Consider the following 16,314-nt stretch of genomic DNA (forward strand, 5'->3'; position numbering starts at 1 on the left):
CAAAATATGACATTCAGTGTTACATACTTTTCTTAAAGTTTAACATAGCTTTCTGATGACGCAGTAGGAAATACACTATCTTCTTGGGATTTTTCGTAAAGAACTGGAATGGCTTAACCTAAGTTCATAAATAGTATTGAGTTAGTAACACCGGGTATTGCCCTTCCCCAGTACTTATCGGGTGGTTTACAGGTTGGTGTGGGCCAGTTATGTTTCACATTGGTATGACTTTACAGAGTTTGCACAAGTTTAAGTGAAGTGATTTTTAGAACTGTTAAACTGCCATAATTTATAAGTAGATCAATTCATAAATGCAAATCCTGAAGGAAGGAATTATGTGGGATAAAAGGAGTAGATATCTAAGGGGTTTATAGTGGCTCTACATCCACCTGAAGGAGATTTTTCCAGTGGCAAAAAGGTGAAGGCAGTTCTCTTAAGGATGCTGTTTACAAGGCTATGTATCGGGACTATATTGAAGATGAGCATGTCAAAGGCTATTTTGGCTCCTCAAATGGTCCAGTATGAGCAGCTTTTATAACTCCATCCATGTTTTGTTTTGTTTGGATGTATGTGCTACCCGTCGTAGTGCTGTACTACAAAATCTTACCCTGAATGTGAAAGAAAAAGTCGCAGCTACTCGGTATTCAAGTGTTTGCAGGGTTTTTTAACAATATTTTGAGATTATTTTAAATAATTTTCTATACAACAGTATTAGAAAAGAAGACTAAGACTAAATTTTTTATTTTTTCCAGTACAGATTCTCTCTCTCTTTTATTTCATCACAATTCCCATGCAGACGCTGTAAGTACAGTTTTGATAGATTAGTTGCTTTAGTCTCTAGCTCCGGACAGAACCAGGCCCGTCTTTTTTAGTAACATTGACAAATTTCAGACCTTGGCTAAAGGATAGGCACGAAGAGTTGAACGAAAGCTATTTGAAGAAGGAATGTAACTGTGGAAAATGTAAAATATTCTGGGGCCAAGTAAACATAATGCTGGGTGTAGATGAACATAACCAGCGTGTGACAGTTTACCAATTGTAAGCGTCAGTTTGCAGCTGTGTACTCATGATGGCCAGGGAGATCTGATCGGGGTGTTTGCTTTGTAGATCCCCAACAGATTTAAAATATCTTTTTATGGACATGTCCACAGATGTTTATCTCAAGTAATTTGCAAAATCAGTTTTCAGGAAAACAGAAATACAACTCGGTCTTTTATAGGAGAGGTAAGGCTAAAATCATGCTATAATAAAACAAATATTTGTTTTTTCCTTACAAAAAGCATGTTTATGTTGTTTAGAGGCTATTGGCTGCCAGTAAGAAAAAAAATGAGTATTAATGCAAATCTGCAGATTCCTCTGTTTTGAATTAATGCAATCCGTATCAAAAGACAGGGTTTTTAACTGAAAATTTATTCCAGCACATATATTGCACTTTACAGTGAATTCTCCTTCTGTGATGACTTTAGATTATGACCCACAATGATAATATAAAAGCATTTGACTGTAATAAGAAGTAGGCACTTAGTACAGGGTGGAGAATTTAATGCAGATAACTTCCATCTATATATTGCCAAGGTAGTTTATTATTCTAGAGAAGGTTAAATGACTTTTTTTTTTTTCTCCTTATCAGAAAAAGACGTACAGTTTTAAACAAGTTCCTGGCTATCTTACATTGTTCGCAGTATAGTTGACATGCTTGATAGGTCTATAGATGGCTGAGAAAGTCATTAAAATAGCTGGCTAGTACAAAAGTTCAGACTGGAAACCACCGATGGGCTGTTAATGACCAGTGGCTGTAGATTAAAAATAGTTATAAAAATATACGTCCTGGTTCCAGAAGGTGCTGATACCACTTTGTTTTTGTTTTGTTCTTTAGTGAGATAGAAGATGAACTCAGCTGAAATCACTGATGATGATGAAGGTAAAATGTTACACTTTGTGTAATTTATAATCAGGCAAAAATATATATTGAATGAAAACTTTCATAACCTGATGAAGAATGCAGCTGCATCAAGGAAAATTGGATTAGTGATTCTTGAAAAGCTATCTAAAACATCCTACTATTTTTTTTGTTCATGGTATTTTCTCCTCTATTTCCTTCCTCCCACTCCAAAAAACCCTTCTTCCTACCGTAACTTTATTTATTTATACTTTCAACTCTTCTTCGGGGAAGAAAAAGGCATTTACTAGATGTTTGTATGGTTCCTTGCATAATAAAAAATTGACTTTGGGGTAGCCTTAACATGCACTTATTATATAAGTGATAAAAAATAGTTATGTGTTGTTCAAAATAAATTTTCATAAAAAGAAACAAAGCACAAAAGATTGTTTTAAGTGTATCATGGTTTTCTGGAGAGAGTGCTTTATCATTCTAAACCTTCTCTTTTTCCGGTAGAAATTCCTAGAAAAGGTATTGTGAAAGTAGAAACAGAAAATGAAGATGAAGCTCTAGACTCCTCGGTAACATCCAGATCTTCTGAGGAACACTCGCTGGATGGCGCAGTTGCTTGCCTACAGGAATCCAACAAACGGAAACAGACCTCGCTTGGGTGTGATGGTTCAGGGAGCCAGCAAGATGTCTTACCCAGTGTGAAGAAAAGACGCTTTGCACAAGAGGTGACTTCTCTATACACCGCTCTGATTTTTCTGTTCACATCTTGTAGGCTAAATTTATTGCTGTTACAGGCAACGTGCAAGTCACTTAACTAGTTTTACATTAGTAATGAGTTAGTCAAGTATAGCTAATCTTGACCCAGTTTGCACACATTACTTGTCTGGATATTTCTTTAAATGATGTGGGAGCTGTCATATTTATGAAACACATTTATAGGTTCATTTACTCATTTGGAAGTTTTTTTGTTGTTTTTCATAGAACATAGGAATAGGTAGTGGTTTGGATTAACTAAGTTTGACTGATTGTAGCCCCTCTCATGTCACACAGTCCTTGGCTATTCAGTGGGAGAAATAGGGCTGTAACTTTGCCATCTATGAATGGATTTTGATGTCAGTGAGGCAGGTATGAATGTACATATTGACTGAAAGATAAAAATGCAGGGATGCAGAAGATTTCAACAGATAAGAATGGAAGGTATTACAACTTCTGAACTGGTGCAACATCCCAGCTGTGACAATCCAGACATTTGTCTAACCAGTGAAGGAGAGTCCATAATCTTTTCAGTTATCCTATTCTAGTGTTTCACCTGTCATGTTTGAATTCTGTATGTTGGATTTTGATTTTGTTGTATCTACTAAACTTCCTAAGAATTATTTGCAATATCCATGTGTTTGCAAAAAAAAAAGAAAGAAAGAAAGAAAAAAGAAAAATCCCAAACTGTAAATATTTACTGTAAGTTGATAAAATGCTTGCTTCAGATTTCAAACAATGAGGAAGAGTTAGAAAATGATTGAGAACATGAGTTTCTTAAGAACTTAATGCTGTTTTTTATAGAAACCATTTAGAAAATGAGAAATCCAGTGAATCTACACTTCCTTGCCTTTCAGAAATAATCTTAGACTCCCCTTTTTAAAAAGACAATATCAAGATACCACGTTTTTAGGTTTTTATTGTTTGAATTGAATAATGTTTTAATTTTATTCATTCTCAGAAACCTGTTCAGGAGTTGTACAACGTTGTAAAGATAAAAATAGCTATATAAACCTTTCACATCAGAAAGAAGAGAATAAGCATAATTTTGGTGTCTGATAGCCTTGGTAGTGTTTTCAAAAGCTAACCTAAAGAGAATGTTGAAACATTAAATGCAGCTGGTGGAGGCAGTGGCAAGGTCACAGGACTAGGAGTCAGAAAATCTGGATTCTGTTCTTGGCTCTGTTGCTGACTTGTTGCCACCCAAGTTCTCTGCAGCCCAAGATCCTCAAATGCAAGGTGGAGGATAATGACACTTATTTTGGGAGAGTATTTAGAGCTCTGTGGGGTAAAAGTGCTTAGGATTATAATTGCGTTTCTATACTATGGGGAAAGCCACAAGCCAACACAAAAACAATGAAATGAAACAAAACAAAAAAACCCTAAATAATACTTTACTGTATTTTTAATTGTTTTTTTCCTAATGCATTTATTAATTTGAGATATGTAACATAATTAAATCCTCTGGAGAAAATTTGGCAGTGCATATTTATGTAATGATACCTGCTTAAGAGGCACACATTTATAGCTAATATTTTTAAGGCAGTTTTACTAATACAATATTTATTCATTCAAAGGGCCCCCATTCAAACATGAAGAACAGAGACACTGGCTCACCCACTCAGGTAAATACAGAGCAGCCAAACGAGAACAAGAATCCTAGTACAACATGGCTCTGTGAAGAAGAACCCTTCAGTGACATAACCGCTCCATCTTATAAAAAACCTCTCTATGGCATCTCACACAAAATTACAGAGAAGAACCCACCAGGAGCAGAGCAGTTTGCTTCTTACGATTTGTTTGAAAAAATCAGTCCCAGCAGTCCCTCACGTCTTCGAACTTTGAACGATCAGCACACAAGAGACGCTGCTGCAACCATTGCTGTGACAGCTGCCACCACAGATTCCGATCCAAATATATATTCTTTGATACCGAAAATGTTTTACACACTTAACACCCTCAATTCCAACGTGACCCAGCTTCACAGCAAAGTTGACCTGTTGTCTCTGGAGGTCAGCCGAATTAAGAAGCAAGTCAGTCCAGCAGAGTCTGTCGCAGAGTTCAAGCCTCCTCCTGAGTACCGGCTGACTTCTGCAGAGCTCAAACAAATGATGGATCAAAGCACATCAGGTGGAGACTTAGCCTGCCGGTTGCTAGTGCAGCTCTTCCCAGAGCTCTTCAACGATGATGGATTCAACAGAAACTGCAGTGCGTGCGGCTTCCTCAACAGAAGGAAACTTGGTTCTCTTCATCTGCAGCTTATCCGTAACTATGTGGAAGTTTGCTATCCTTCTGTGAAGAACACAGCTGTGTGGCATGTGGAGTGTTTGCCTCAAGTCTATGATTTTTTCCATAGATTTTGGGCCAAAAGGGAGATGGAAAATAGTCAACAGAATGTGCAATCATCCAGTTTTTATGAGACTGAACAGGTAGAATCCTCTCATTTTATTGAGGATAAAGAGCAGGAAGAAGCTCCTAATCCAGACTTCCCTGTGCCTTCTCCGTATTTGCTGTCTGATAAGGAAGTAAGAGAGATAGCACAGCAGAGCCTTTCAGTTGGAAACTTCGCTGCCCGGCTTCTTGTAAGACTCTTTCCAGAACTCTTTACTCCAGAGAATCTCAGACTGCAATATAACCACTCAGGTGCTTGTAACAAAAAACGGCTCGATCCCATCAGACTGAGACTGATCCGTCATTACGTGGAAGCAGTTTACCCCGTGGAGAAAATGGAAGAAGTGTGGCGTTACGAATGTATCCCGAGCATTGATGAAAGATGCCGGCGTCCTAACAGGAAAAAGTGTGATGTACTGAAGGCGGCAAAGAAAGCAAGAAAGTGACTGGCTCTTGAAACTCCTAAGACTTTGACCACTAAATTATTTGTCAGGATTACACTTTGTTTTAGACCTCCCTGAGGGGCCTGTCGGGAGCTGAGGGCGCTCAGCAGCTAGGACAGCTAGGCACTAAGGTTGTTGCTTTTTAATGTGCGTGTTGCATATACGTGGGCACTGCAGCAGTGGGAAGTGGCTTACTACGTTTGTACATGGGTGAAGATCATAAGTCATCAGTGATAGAGCTATTAATGACTCATTAAGAACATGACTTTCACTGGTGCAAATACATGTATTAAAACTGTATTAGTCCACTCCCCATTTCTGCATCTTCCTTTTTTATCACTTTCTAATAACAAAGATTTTTCTTTAAATACATCATTGTGCTCTTCAGGGGCAGTTTTTCATTATACCCTTATAAAACAGGCATGTTAGTTAATTGAAAGTTTGAAGTTTAACCTTCATTTAAATTTACAAGTTTCACAGTTTTTGAAAGTGCCATGTTCATTGGAATAGCAGTCTTTGCTTCTACAGTAATTGCAGCTATACGCTATTTTTGTTTTTGTTGATACTGAGATACTGAAAATAATAATACTGTGTCAAAAATGGGTCAGAATGGTATACTTTCCGTTTTTAACTGTTACCCATGTTTTATTTCTATAAATAAGAAATGAACTACTATAGTTATGAATTGAGACTTGAGAAGAGACACAATGTAAATGTTTTTCTGCATTGACACCACAAGCTTAATCCCGCCCCCGTGATTTTTATTTTGTTGTGTTCAGCGTCACTGCTGGCACGATTAAGGATGGCTTGTCTGGGCAAAGCTAGCAGAGCACCCCCAAGCCTATAGCCTTGGAAGGTAGTGCCATTGCCTGCTGGTCACTCTATTTGTAAAATAGCAGAGACAACAAAAAAAACCCAAAAGACTTGAAACAAGAATTTAAAAAAAAATTTAGACCTTACTTTCTATCAAAATTACTACTCCAAAGGTTTCCAGTATTAATGTTTAATTTATGTAAGAAGTACACACAAAGATTGTTTTTGTGATGAAATGAAGGGTTGCAGGGTCCCCACTTACGAGCTATGGTAATGTAACTCATTCTTTGCATAAATGCAGCACTCTCTGGATTTTTCAGGTGTAGGGTTATGTGAACTCCTTCCTTTATCCAAATTGATTTAGTGCAATTAATAGGTATGTGGAGGCATAACAGCATAACTTAGGTTCACATGCTCAAGTTTGCATCCTTAATATGTTTGCGCATAACCAAGACCACCAGGAAGCCAGTGTGACTTTGCTGTATGATTTATTCACTGGAGAGTGCTGCTTAAAAATTAGTTTTCCTCTTCTTTTTATACTGATATATATGGTAAGAGAGAGTCAGGCTTTCACTTTTAGGTCAGTAAAGACAGTGATTGCTTAACACCATCTCTGGAAAGCCTTGGAGCAATTGTTGGTGTTCTCTGTGGTCCTTTTTTTGTTGTTTACTTAGATGGCTCATAGTATCAAATTTTAAGTCAGTTCCAGTGTAATTTTCTATTTTAGCATTTGTAAGAAAGTACAAAATAGTTGATATTTTTACTTCAGATTTTTAGAATTTATTGTTCTTAGAATCATATAGATCCCTCCTTTTTAAAAAAAACAAAAAGCAAAACATTTTTTCCTAATGACAAGAATTAGCAGAAGTGTGTTATGTTAAAGCAGGAGTATATTATAATAGATAGTAGCATTTGCTCATTTTCCCCATATTCTAGCAACATTCTCAAAGAATGTACAAAGAAAGTCATGAATGTACTAAATAATAGGCTGATAATGTTTAAATCCATTTAAATGCTTCCTGTTGGCTTAAATAATAGCAGACCATGCACAAAATGGATATCAGAGCAAATATGGCTATAATCAAATGAAAAGATGTTACCAAAGATAAAGAACTGATACCACGTCTGCATCTTATCTTTCATTTTAGTGCATAAATTTAGCAACTTGAATGTATCAGAAACACAGGCTTTTTTTTGTAATTGTATGCTACCTAGCACCTCTGTGAACTTTTTTACATGCACTTTTATGGGAGATATAAAATGATGATAGAAAACAGTAACAGCCTCTTAATTTGGTGTTGCAAATGGCTGACCAGAAGGTAACAAATGTGAAGTGCAGGTTTTCTCTATGATTTACATTTACTTATCTTAATGTCAAATGTGTTTTACGGCTAAGCGATGTTAAAGCTCCCTAAAGAATTCAATATGTATTAAAGTTCTGTACAATTGACAGACGTTACTAGCTAGCATGCAAATTTGAGACATACCGGCTTTTACTGTAGATGTTAACGTTTTGCAATATTTTGAATCATCCTCTCTTGACAGGTCAAAAAAATCAGCCCCTTCATATTACTAAGTAGTGAAAAAGTGATCTCACCTTTTAAAATGACATTTTCAAAACTAGGTATAGAAAGATCCTCATTGTTTTTTCCTCTTCTAATAACTGTGTACATTCCTTTTATCTCACTCCACAATCCTTTCCTGATTCTTTTCTGGTTGTATGTTTTATAACTGATAGAAAGAAAATACAGACATATGAATAGCAACATAGTTCATGAGGAAAGCTCTTGCAGTGCGTCTGAAGTACAGCCGCTTCATCCAGTTTGTCAGCCTTGTAAATAAATTAAAGGTATATTATTTTCATACACGAGGAACGTTGTCTGGTGTTTGCTTGAGTAGAGTCACACAAGCAGTAATCTTTTTCCTATAAAGTCCGTTACTGAGATCTGAGATAACCTTCGCCAGGCAGACTGAATACACAAATAAAAATACCCTCATTTGTTGCAACCGTTCAGAAGAATTTTTCCCTTTCAGAATATTCTTTTTAAAAGAACAAACTTGCTGTTTTGCAAGTGAGGCTAAAATAGGAAGATTGCTAGATACTAACTGAAAATGCCTGGAACACGCGTAACCATACACACATCAACTTCCTATTAGATGAACATTACTTTCTACTTACCAGGTCAATAAAACCTGTTAAGGTGAGTATCAAGTGTCTATATCTGCTCATTATAATTTAATTAAATCACCTTTTGATAAGCATTGAATAACTTGCTTCTAACAGCATCCTAAAAGAAGCGGTGTAATATATTATAGCTCTGTCTTACCCATTTTACACAAATTAAAAACTTACTTAGAAGCTCTGTGAAAGATGTATAGTTACGCTTCAAAGGGGAGACGAAGGGTGGTGCATCAGAGGGTGTTTCAATTGATTAGGAAGCCTGCTAACTGTATTATCAGACATGAATTCAACAACATTTTCAAACTAGAGAAAAACCTGTATTTGAAGTCAACCACTTGGTTATGCTAATGCATTACAGCTGCCAAAGTGTTTCATGTTCCTGGAAATGTTTGTCATTGTTTTTTTTCTCATCTTCAAAATGCACACAATTTATTACTAGCTGCACATTTTTTGCCTCTGTCCTTTGTCTCTTTTCAATCATTGTTTGATATTTATATTATGTTATAGCAGTGAGAATGAGAGAATTGTGTGCTCAGCACTCTACAAAGGTACGCCAGGTCAGAAGTACACCAGGCCTAATTTTATACTGAAAGTGGCTAACGTTAATTCTGCAGTCACAAGCAGCGTGGAATATAATATGAAGGTTTTATTGATAATATTTGTATTTAGTTTTTGTTTCACTGATTAAATGAACGTGCAACGGCTGAAAAATTCAGAACGCCTTAAGCTTGCCTGTAATGAGGATGTAGCATGAATTGACAGGTGCTTTTATTTACCATGCACATTTCAGGTGATTGCACTTAAAATCTATGGGAAAACAAGTGGGACAGGTTCAAGTCTGTTTTTTTTGTTTTGTTTTGTTTTTCCAAGCAAATCAAAGAAACTCCATCACTGTCATTGACCCAATTTCTTTACCTCCTTGGTTTGCCTTTTTGATTTTTTTTCCAGTGTTATTGCTACTCAACTGGAGCCAATGTAATTATGTTTCTCCTCATGAAGAGTCTGAAAAAAATGTTTTAAATATGCTTTAAGTTGTTTCAAATGCAAAGCTGAAATCATGTTTTTCTTCCCTTTCTTTATTCTCCCTGAGGATCACAGAAATCCTCATCTTTATGTCTTCATTCTTTTCTATCGAATTTCTTGTAAATATGAAGATAAATTTCTATTTTTCACAGTGCTTTTGAACCCCTCATTTTTACCCCATCCATTACAAAAGCCATTCATAGAAACTTCTCACTTCTCTGATAGTCTTAATTTCTTACAAAATAAATTATTTTAATAGTAAAATACTTATAAGTGTCTTTGTCACAGCTCATGTAAATCCTATTTTGAGAAGTCAGTGAGTAGAGGATTCATCTCTTCTCTCCTGCTGCAGAAAGCTGGCTCAAGGTGCCTATCCTGAATTTGCCAGTTCCAATGCTGGAAGCAAATAACTCATAACAAAACCAAAGTCCTACTGTATTCAGAACGTTTTCTTTTCCACCTCATCTCATTGGCAGGAGATTAGCCCCTACATGTGTTTGTTTTTATCCAGCATGTTCCTTTTCATTTTTGTCATTTGCTAGGTCCTGTCTTTTCTAGTTACTGGTCATAGGAAGAAGATCCTGTGACAGGACCGACCACCTACTTATTCTCTTTCCTGATGTGTTTCGAGATGCAGCTGTGGTCCCCACTGAGCATTTTGCTTTCATAAGCAGCGGTTCTGAAGACAACGTTGGGTCTTACAGGGAGGGAAGAGCTGCAAGAGAAGTGAAATATTACGTCTTCTTTTCCCATTCCTCCCCCTTCTCCCCCCCCCCCCCAAAAAAAAAAAGTGAATAGAACAAACATTTCCCAGGGAATGAAAATCCCAAGGTACCTGTCAGCAGCAGGAAATAGTCACTCGGTAAGGTCCCATCCTACATTTGAGATTTGATCCTGTGTGTGAAATCTAGGCGTAAATTTTTATGTCATGCAATGCTGCCCCTGTTCTCTCTGTCTGCCTCTCTGGCTCTGTCTGCCTCTCTCTGTCCTTGTCCCAAAATTTTTAAGGCTCAGTTTCTCCTTAAAGTGCTTGCCTACATGTGCATTGAATGCACAAGCACTGCAAACTGAATAATTTTTTAGCTTCAGCAGTACTCAGGTTGGTATTGCTGCCCCTGCCGTGCACAGGCAAACACGTTTTTCCCACCCCCGTCCTGGTGCATGTTGTTGTAGGCTGTCGGTCACGCTTGGCCTGCACAGGCTGTTGAGCGCTCTGTGATTTGGTAGGAGCTGAAGAAGGTATGCCGTCCTGCTGACATTTCCGTCATCATAAACAAAACCCTCAAAAAAGAAAAAAATGGGAACACTTGGTGCCGCTCTGTTCTAGGGAAAAAGGGATTGCGTGTTCTTCAAGAGGGGTGAGAGGTGGAGGAATAAAATACCTCTCTGTGTTGACCTCCGGACGGCAGAACTCTGAACCTGGAAAGGCCAAGGAAAGGAACTCATTCTTTATTTGTGCACTCCATCCTTCCTCGCTAATCGGAGCATCAGCACCAGCGTTAATCAGGAAGCTATTCCAGTATTAGAAAATGTCTGAATAATGTGGGCAAAACAGTGTAGTTGTCTGGAGCAGTTCAGCTGGCAGGCAGGTATTTCTGAAACGAGACAATCAATTTTAGTTGACCAAACCGCCTCTTTCGCCAGACCTTAGGCCTCGTCTTCCATGAGGAGTTCACAGGACCATCGTGTGTCCCGCTCTGTAATGCAGGCTGGCCTCCGTGCAGCAGGTACCACGGCATGTCCCATTGCTCCTGCAGCGAGTTAAATGCGCAGTGTAAGGCTGGCTTCACCTGGTCAATGCAGATTTGGCTTTGGACAGCACAGCCATCTGGGCATCGGCCGATGAACTTGTTATTTCTCAAGCAACCCAAACTTCCCTATACGACACCCTCAACAGTATGGCTGAGAGGAAGCCCTTTCAAATGCTCCCTCTGCCATCTGGGCTGAGGATAGCAGATGCATATGTCCTGGAGCAGGAAAGCCACTCCAGCAGTCTCGGCACGCAGTGGTGCCGATCCGTTACGGAAACCTGCCTTGCCCTCCGTAGCCTGGAATTTGGAGCGGGGAGAACAGCCTACCTGTGTCTCCCACCCGCTGCGCGCTCGGTGGCACTAGCGACTCTGTATCTGAGCAGTGACAGCCTCTCCATGGTGGGAAGCAATGGATCAGTAGAAATTTTTGTTCGACTACTTCATATAATGCTGCCATGTTTTCTGACCGAAGACTCGAACGTGGTAGCAGATGGCCTCCATCATCATTCATGGCTAATGAAGGGTAGATACGTGTTTGATTACCAGGTAAGTTTTATGTATGCTTTACCTGTGAGCCTACCTCATATAAAAGTCCCCCTGAAGGTCAAGCAAAAGTGTGGCTGTGACGTGCCTGTTCCTGCACGTCCCAGGACTCACACGCGGTTCCTGGAGCTGCTCAAGTGCACGCAGGTCGGTCATTACCCCAGCCTTGGCCTTCCTCAGCTCATGGGCCAAATGTTTAAGTCTCTAGAGACCAGAGCCACCTGCTCAACAGCGTGAGGCCCTATTAAAGCAGCGTGATCAATAGCAGAGAGCCTTACCTGGGACAGAGCAATGTGGCCGCGTGCAAGAGTGGCTCGCCTTCCTGCTGCCTGAGAGCGTCCTGCCTGTGCTCGTCGCCCTTCCTTTTTTTCCTGAAGCAAACCGGTGCAGGTGTCCCTTCAACCATTTGAATCCTGAATCTGCAGAGGGTATTCTCACCTACCAGCATAAGATTCCTTAGGAAGTTTTCCTTTCTTTTCCCTTACCTTGCTGAGCTCACTGGTGGATCAACACTTAAAACCTATGGCAGCCTGCTCCCACCTGCGCCTTTCAGCGAAGAGTTGTTTTTGGTGGCTGTTATCACTAGGAGAGAGCTAGGTCTTTATGGGAAGCGCTTGCCTACTTCACTTCCTAATAAGCTTTTCTGTAAGCTCAGATCTAAGTTTTTGGCCTAATGGTGCATTCGTATTCTGGCCAAGAATACCAAGAAATGACCCTGCCTGTGCTCTTTCCTACATCAACTGCTTTCAGGGATGAGATTTCCCCAGCCCTCCTGGGGGTCAGGGGGGTGTTAGGATTTGTTGTTGTCGCTCTTACCTTATCCAGATCAGACCCTTTCAGAAGCTTAATTTCTTCAAATCTCTACCTTGGTTGTCCTGAAGCATTCCTGAGGTTTACAAGTGTGGGGCTATGCTGGCACTGTAAGCTGTAACATGTACAGTTACTACTGCCGGAGAGCACCTGCACTGTGACGGTACCTACTGATAAACACTGACAGGTAAGGAATGGTTATTTAGCAGCAACTGGAGCTCACTGATGATACATTACTCGTGACACATCTTTCTACTTATTTCCCTCAGCATCCCTGGAGATTAATGGAGTAATTTAGAATAGCAACAGTGAGCGGAATTGGGGACCACAGGCTGCACCTCATCTATTTATTTCCATAGCACTTGGTGCACGCACCAACAAATACAGCTGAGACAGAAATGTTCTCCAGAGCCCGGGTGCATATAGGCCTGCAATGAATGAACCAAGTTCCCTCTGATGCCTGGAGTGCTGAATAAGACCACTTCCTTTCACTTATGCAATTTGAGGATCACCGAAATCCCCTAGGAAAGGTTTCCAGGATCATGTCCTCTTAAGAACAAATTTGTTAAAAGGTCATCATGCCTCTAGAACATTACCTAGGTTTATGGGAAAGTGCGGAAGGATGTCGAGGAGATAGGCGATGGAAGCTAGCCAGACCATCCCGTGGGAAAAGGAGCATCAACAGGGCATGTTGACCCACAGCCATGTAGCTGGGCCTACGCCAGCGTGGTGTGCACCTGAGCTTTGACTCGAGACTAGCAATGAGCTCAATGTGCTCACTGCGCATGTGTATAGTACACGAAAACCACGTATAGTGCCCCCCCCAGCATTCCTCGCCATGGACCGACGCTCAGCGGTGCCAGGGACTCTCCCGCTCCTTTATTGCCTCGATCGGGAATCGCTGGGGACGCAGGGGTAATAAACGCTCAGCATCGACCTTAGTGTGCCTTGTGTATCTGTCCCTGCTGGGGGGCCAGGCGTCGCCCCCACCGGACCCTTGCAACATGAAACAGAATTGAGTCCAGCATCAACCCCTCAGTGGTGTCACTAGTAACCAGCCGCCTGCTAGACTTTATACCACTGATCACCACACTTTGGGCCCACTGTCCAAGGAATCTCCACCAACCTGATTGTATGACTATTCACCCCATATCTCACTGCTTTGGCTATAAGGATGCTACGGGAAACCGTGTTGAAGACTGCTAAATTCCAGGTATACATAGTCAGCTGCTGTTCCCTTAGCCACAGACTCATCATCTCATCACAGAAGGCAATCAGTCTGGTCAGACAAAATTTGGTTCTGGTATATCCGTGCTGACTGTTCCCAATCCCCTTTCTGTTGTTCACAGGCTTTGAAAAGGCTGCTAGGAAGATTTGTTCCCCAGCCTTCCCAGGGACTGAGGATAAGCTGACGAGCCTGTAATTCCCCAGAACTTCCTTCTGGCCCTTCTTGAAGATGGACTTGATTTTTACCTTTTCCTAATAATCAGGAACTTCCTCCAACCACCATGAAGATGACAGAAGATGGCCTCACAATGATATTGGTGGGCATCCTTGGCACCCTTGAAGGTATCCTGTCTGGTCCAATGGACTTGTGTGTACTCAGTTTGCTTAAGTGGTGCCTAACTCAATCTTCCTCTTCAGTGCAAAATGCTTCGCTTTCCTGGACTCTGTCCCTAGACGCAGGGAGGTGGGAGGCCTGAAGGCAGAACGAGTCAGTAAAACCTGAGGCTTATACCTATGACTGAGGCCTAGTATATGTAGTATAGATGTATTACATACAGGTAATATGTGTATAATATGTATGTGCTTGTGTGTGTGTGTTTAAACAGTACATTATACTTGTGGGCTTAATGAAAGATACTCTTTTTTTCTACAAACACTTATGTGCATAGATTTCACAAATTTAGCTGATTTACTTCAGTTACCTTTGTGTTTACATGACAAAAGCTTCCAGTAGTCTGATTTTCCTGACAATGTCATTCCTAAATATTGATAGTTTATGTCCGCAAGTGTGCATGCAATTAGTTGTACATGAAAAAACTATATTGAATTAAAGACTGCCTTCTTTCTTACACAAGGTTCTTGACTTTCAGTGTTTATGCATTTTCATCTGCCTATTTCTTTTCTAGGAAACATAATAATAATAATAATAGTTATAATAAGCCTAATCTAGATCCAGATATTCAGAAACCGCTTATCACAACAAATTCTGTCCCCATAGGATTTCCAGAAATGGTGATTTGGCTAAGAATCTAGACAGAACACTTGCCAAACTGAGACATGAGAAATTCAACCTCGCTAAACACAGCTCCCTGTTATCCCAGGCATATCTAAGACAAGTTTTTTAGTGTGTATATTACTTATGTCCATTACCTGCTGATTGCAAAAGGGTAGTCTGTCATCTGTGTTTTTTCTCTGTTGTTCCTGAGCACAGTCACAACACTGGCAAATGTATGGATGGAAACCATATAGGCAATTTCTGTTGTATCTTGCATCCCTTATTCAAGGCCAAGGAACAGCACTAGAAGCTAGTAGCTGGTTCATCTGCCTCTGCCTATTTGCCAAATGGGAATGCTGCAAAATTTTTCAATCTTTCTCCCAAGCATACATTTTTAGATACATATTAAGAAAAATGTCATTGCAGACTGAAGTTTCTGTTACCTCATTTACTAACGTTTGAGCTTGTTCCATATTGCTGTATCCTGTAATGTCCTTGAATGGATTTGGTATTCTTCTGCCATGTTTCAAAATGGCATGGGCATGATATTTGTATTAAGGATCAGATGCAAATTCCTAACGGTGATATTGCAGCCCAGAGGTGATATTTTGCCACCAGACATGTCCAGCAACGAACAATGCTAATATGCTTTGCACCTTAACAGATTCTGTATCCCTTGCACTTCTACCACTTCCTGCAAGAACATATTTCCAATTGATATCTTCAAGTGCCCTTGAGCTGCTCTAATTTAGCACAAATGTGACACCCAAAGTGAAGAAGTATAAAGAGATCTGTGAATCAATGAGACACTGCCATCACCAATAAGGGATTTCAGTATTATTTACAATGTCCTAGTCTAACTGACCTCATTCACGTTTATGGATGTTGACAGCCTGGAAATAATTTTTATACAAAAAGCTGTGAATGTAATTCAAGAATTCTGAGCTAGCTGGAGGAAGCCTTTCCACCTTATTAGGTACCTGTTCATAGCACTCTCTAAATATAGGCCTAAATTTGGTTTGGCGAGTGAAGGAATTGAGAGGTGTCACTTCTTTCCACGGAAACTTATTGTGAAGGCACACACTACAGTTCATGATGGGAAGCAGAGAAAGTTCTGGTCGGTATCCATTTTGCAAGAACCGAAAGGGGAAGAAGTGCACTTTGTCAACCAGTTAAAAAAGAAAAGCAAATTTAAAGCAGTCATTCTCAATATTCTCTTGGTGGCACCCTTACCTCTGGACTCTAATTGACCTTTCAAGAGCAACTGCCAGCTATAGAAAAGCTATGTTTGAGCATCTTCGTGTTTCTATCAAAGTCTGGGACCAATGTAGACAATAGGGTGTGAGCATGGATTTTTTCAAGTTTCACTAGTCTAGTCTAATTTACAATGGCTATTAGAAAAATACCTATGTCCTTTTAAATAGGAGTTCAAGGTTCTCCTCTCATCAGAATGACGACACAAAAGAGAAGCTTACAGAGATGTTCTCTCCTTG

General features: G+C 39.9%; 1 protein-coding gene across 1 annotated transcript; it reads left to right on the forward strand.

Annotated features, from left to right (window-relative positions):
• Positions 1–1,887: 1,887 nt before the first annotated feature.
• On the forward strand, positions 1,888–5,112 carry LOC136995442 (BEN domain-containing protein 3-like; the record flags this gene model as incomplete). The annotated part of the gene is made up of 3 exons (XM_067316530.1): positions 1,888–1,921; positions 2,396–2,616; positions 4,222–5,112. Coding segments are annotated over exons 1-3 (1,146 nt in total), but the record flags the coding sequence as incomplete, so codon positions are not given.
• Positions 5,113–16,314: the final 11,202 nt, after the last annotated feature.

This window comes from Apteryx mantelli, chromosome Z (assembly GCF_036417845.1).
Source record: "Apteryx mantelli isolate bAptMan1 chromosome Z, bAptMan1.hap1, whole genome shotgun sequence".
Classification (NCBI taxonomy): Eukaryota; Metazoa; Chordata; class Aves; order Apterygiformes; family Apterygidae; genus Apteryx; species Apteryx mantelli.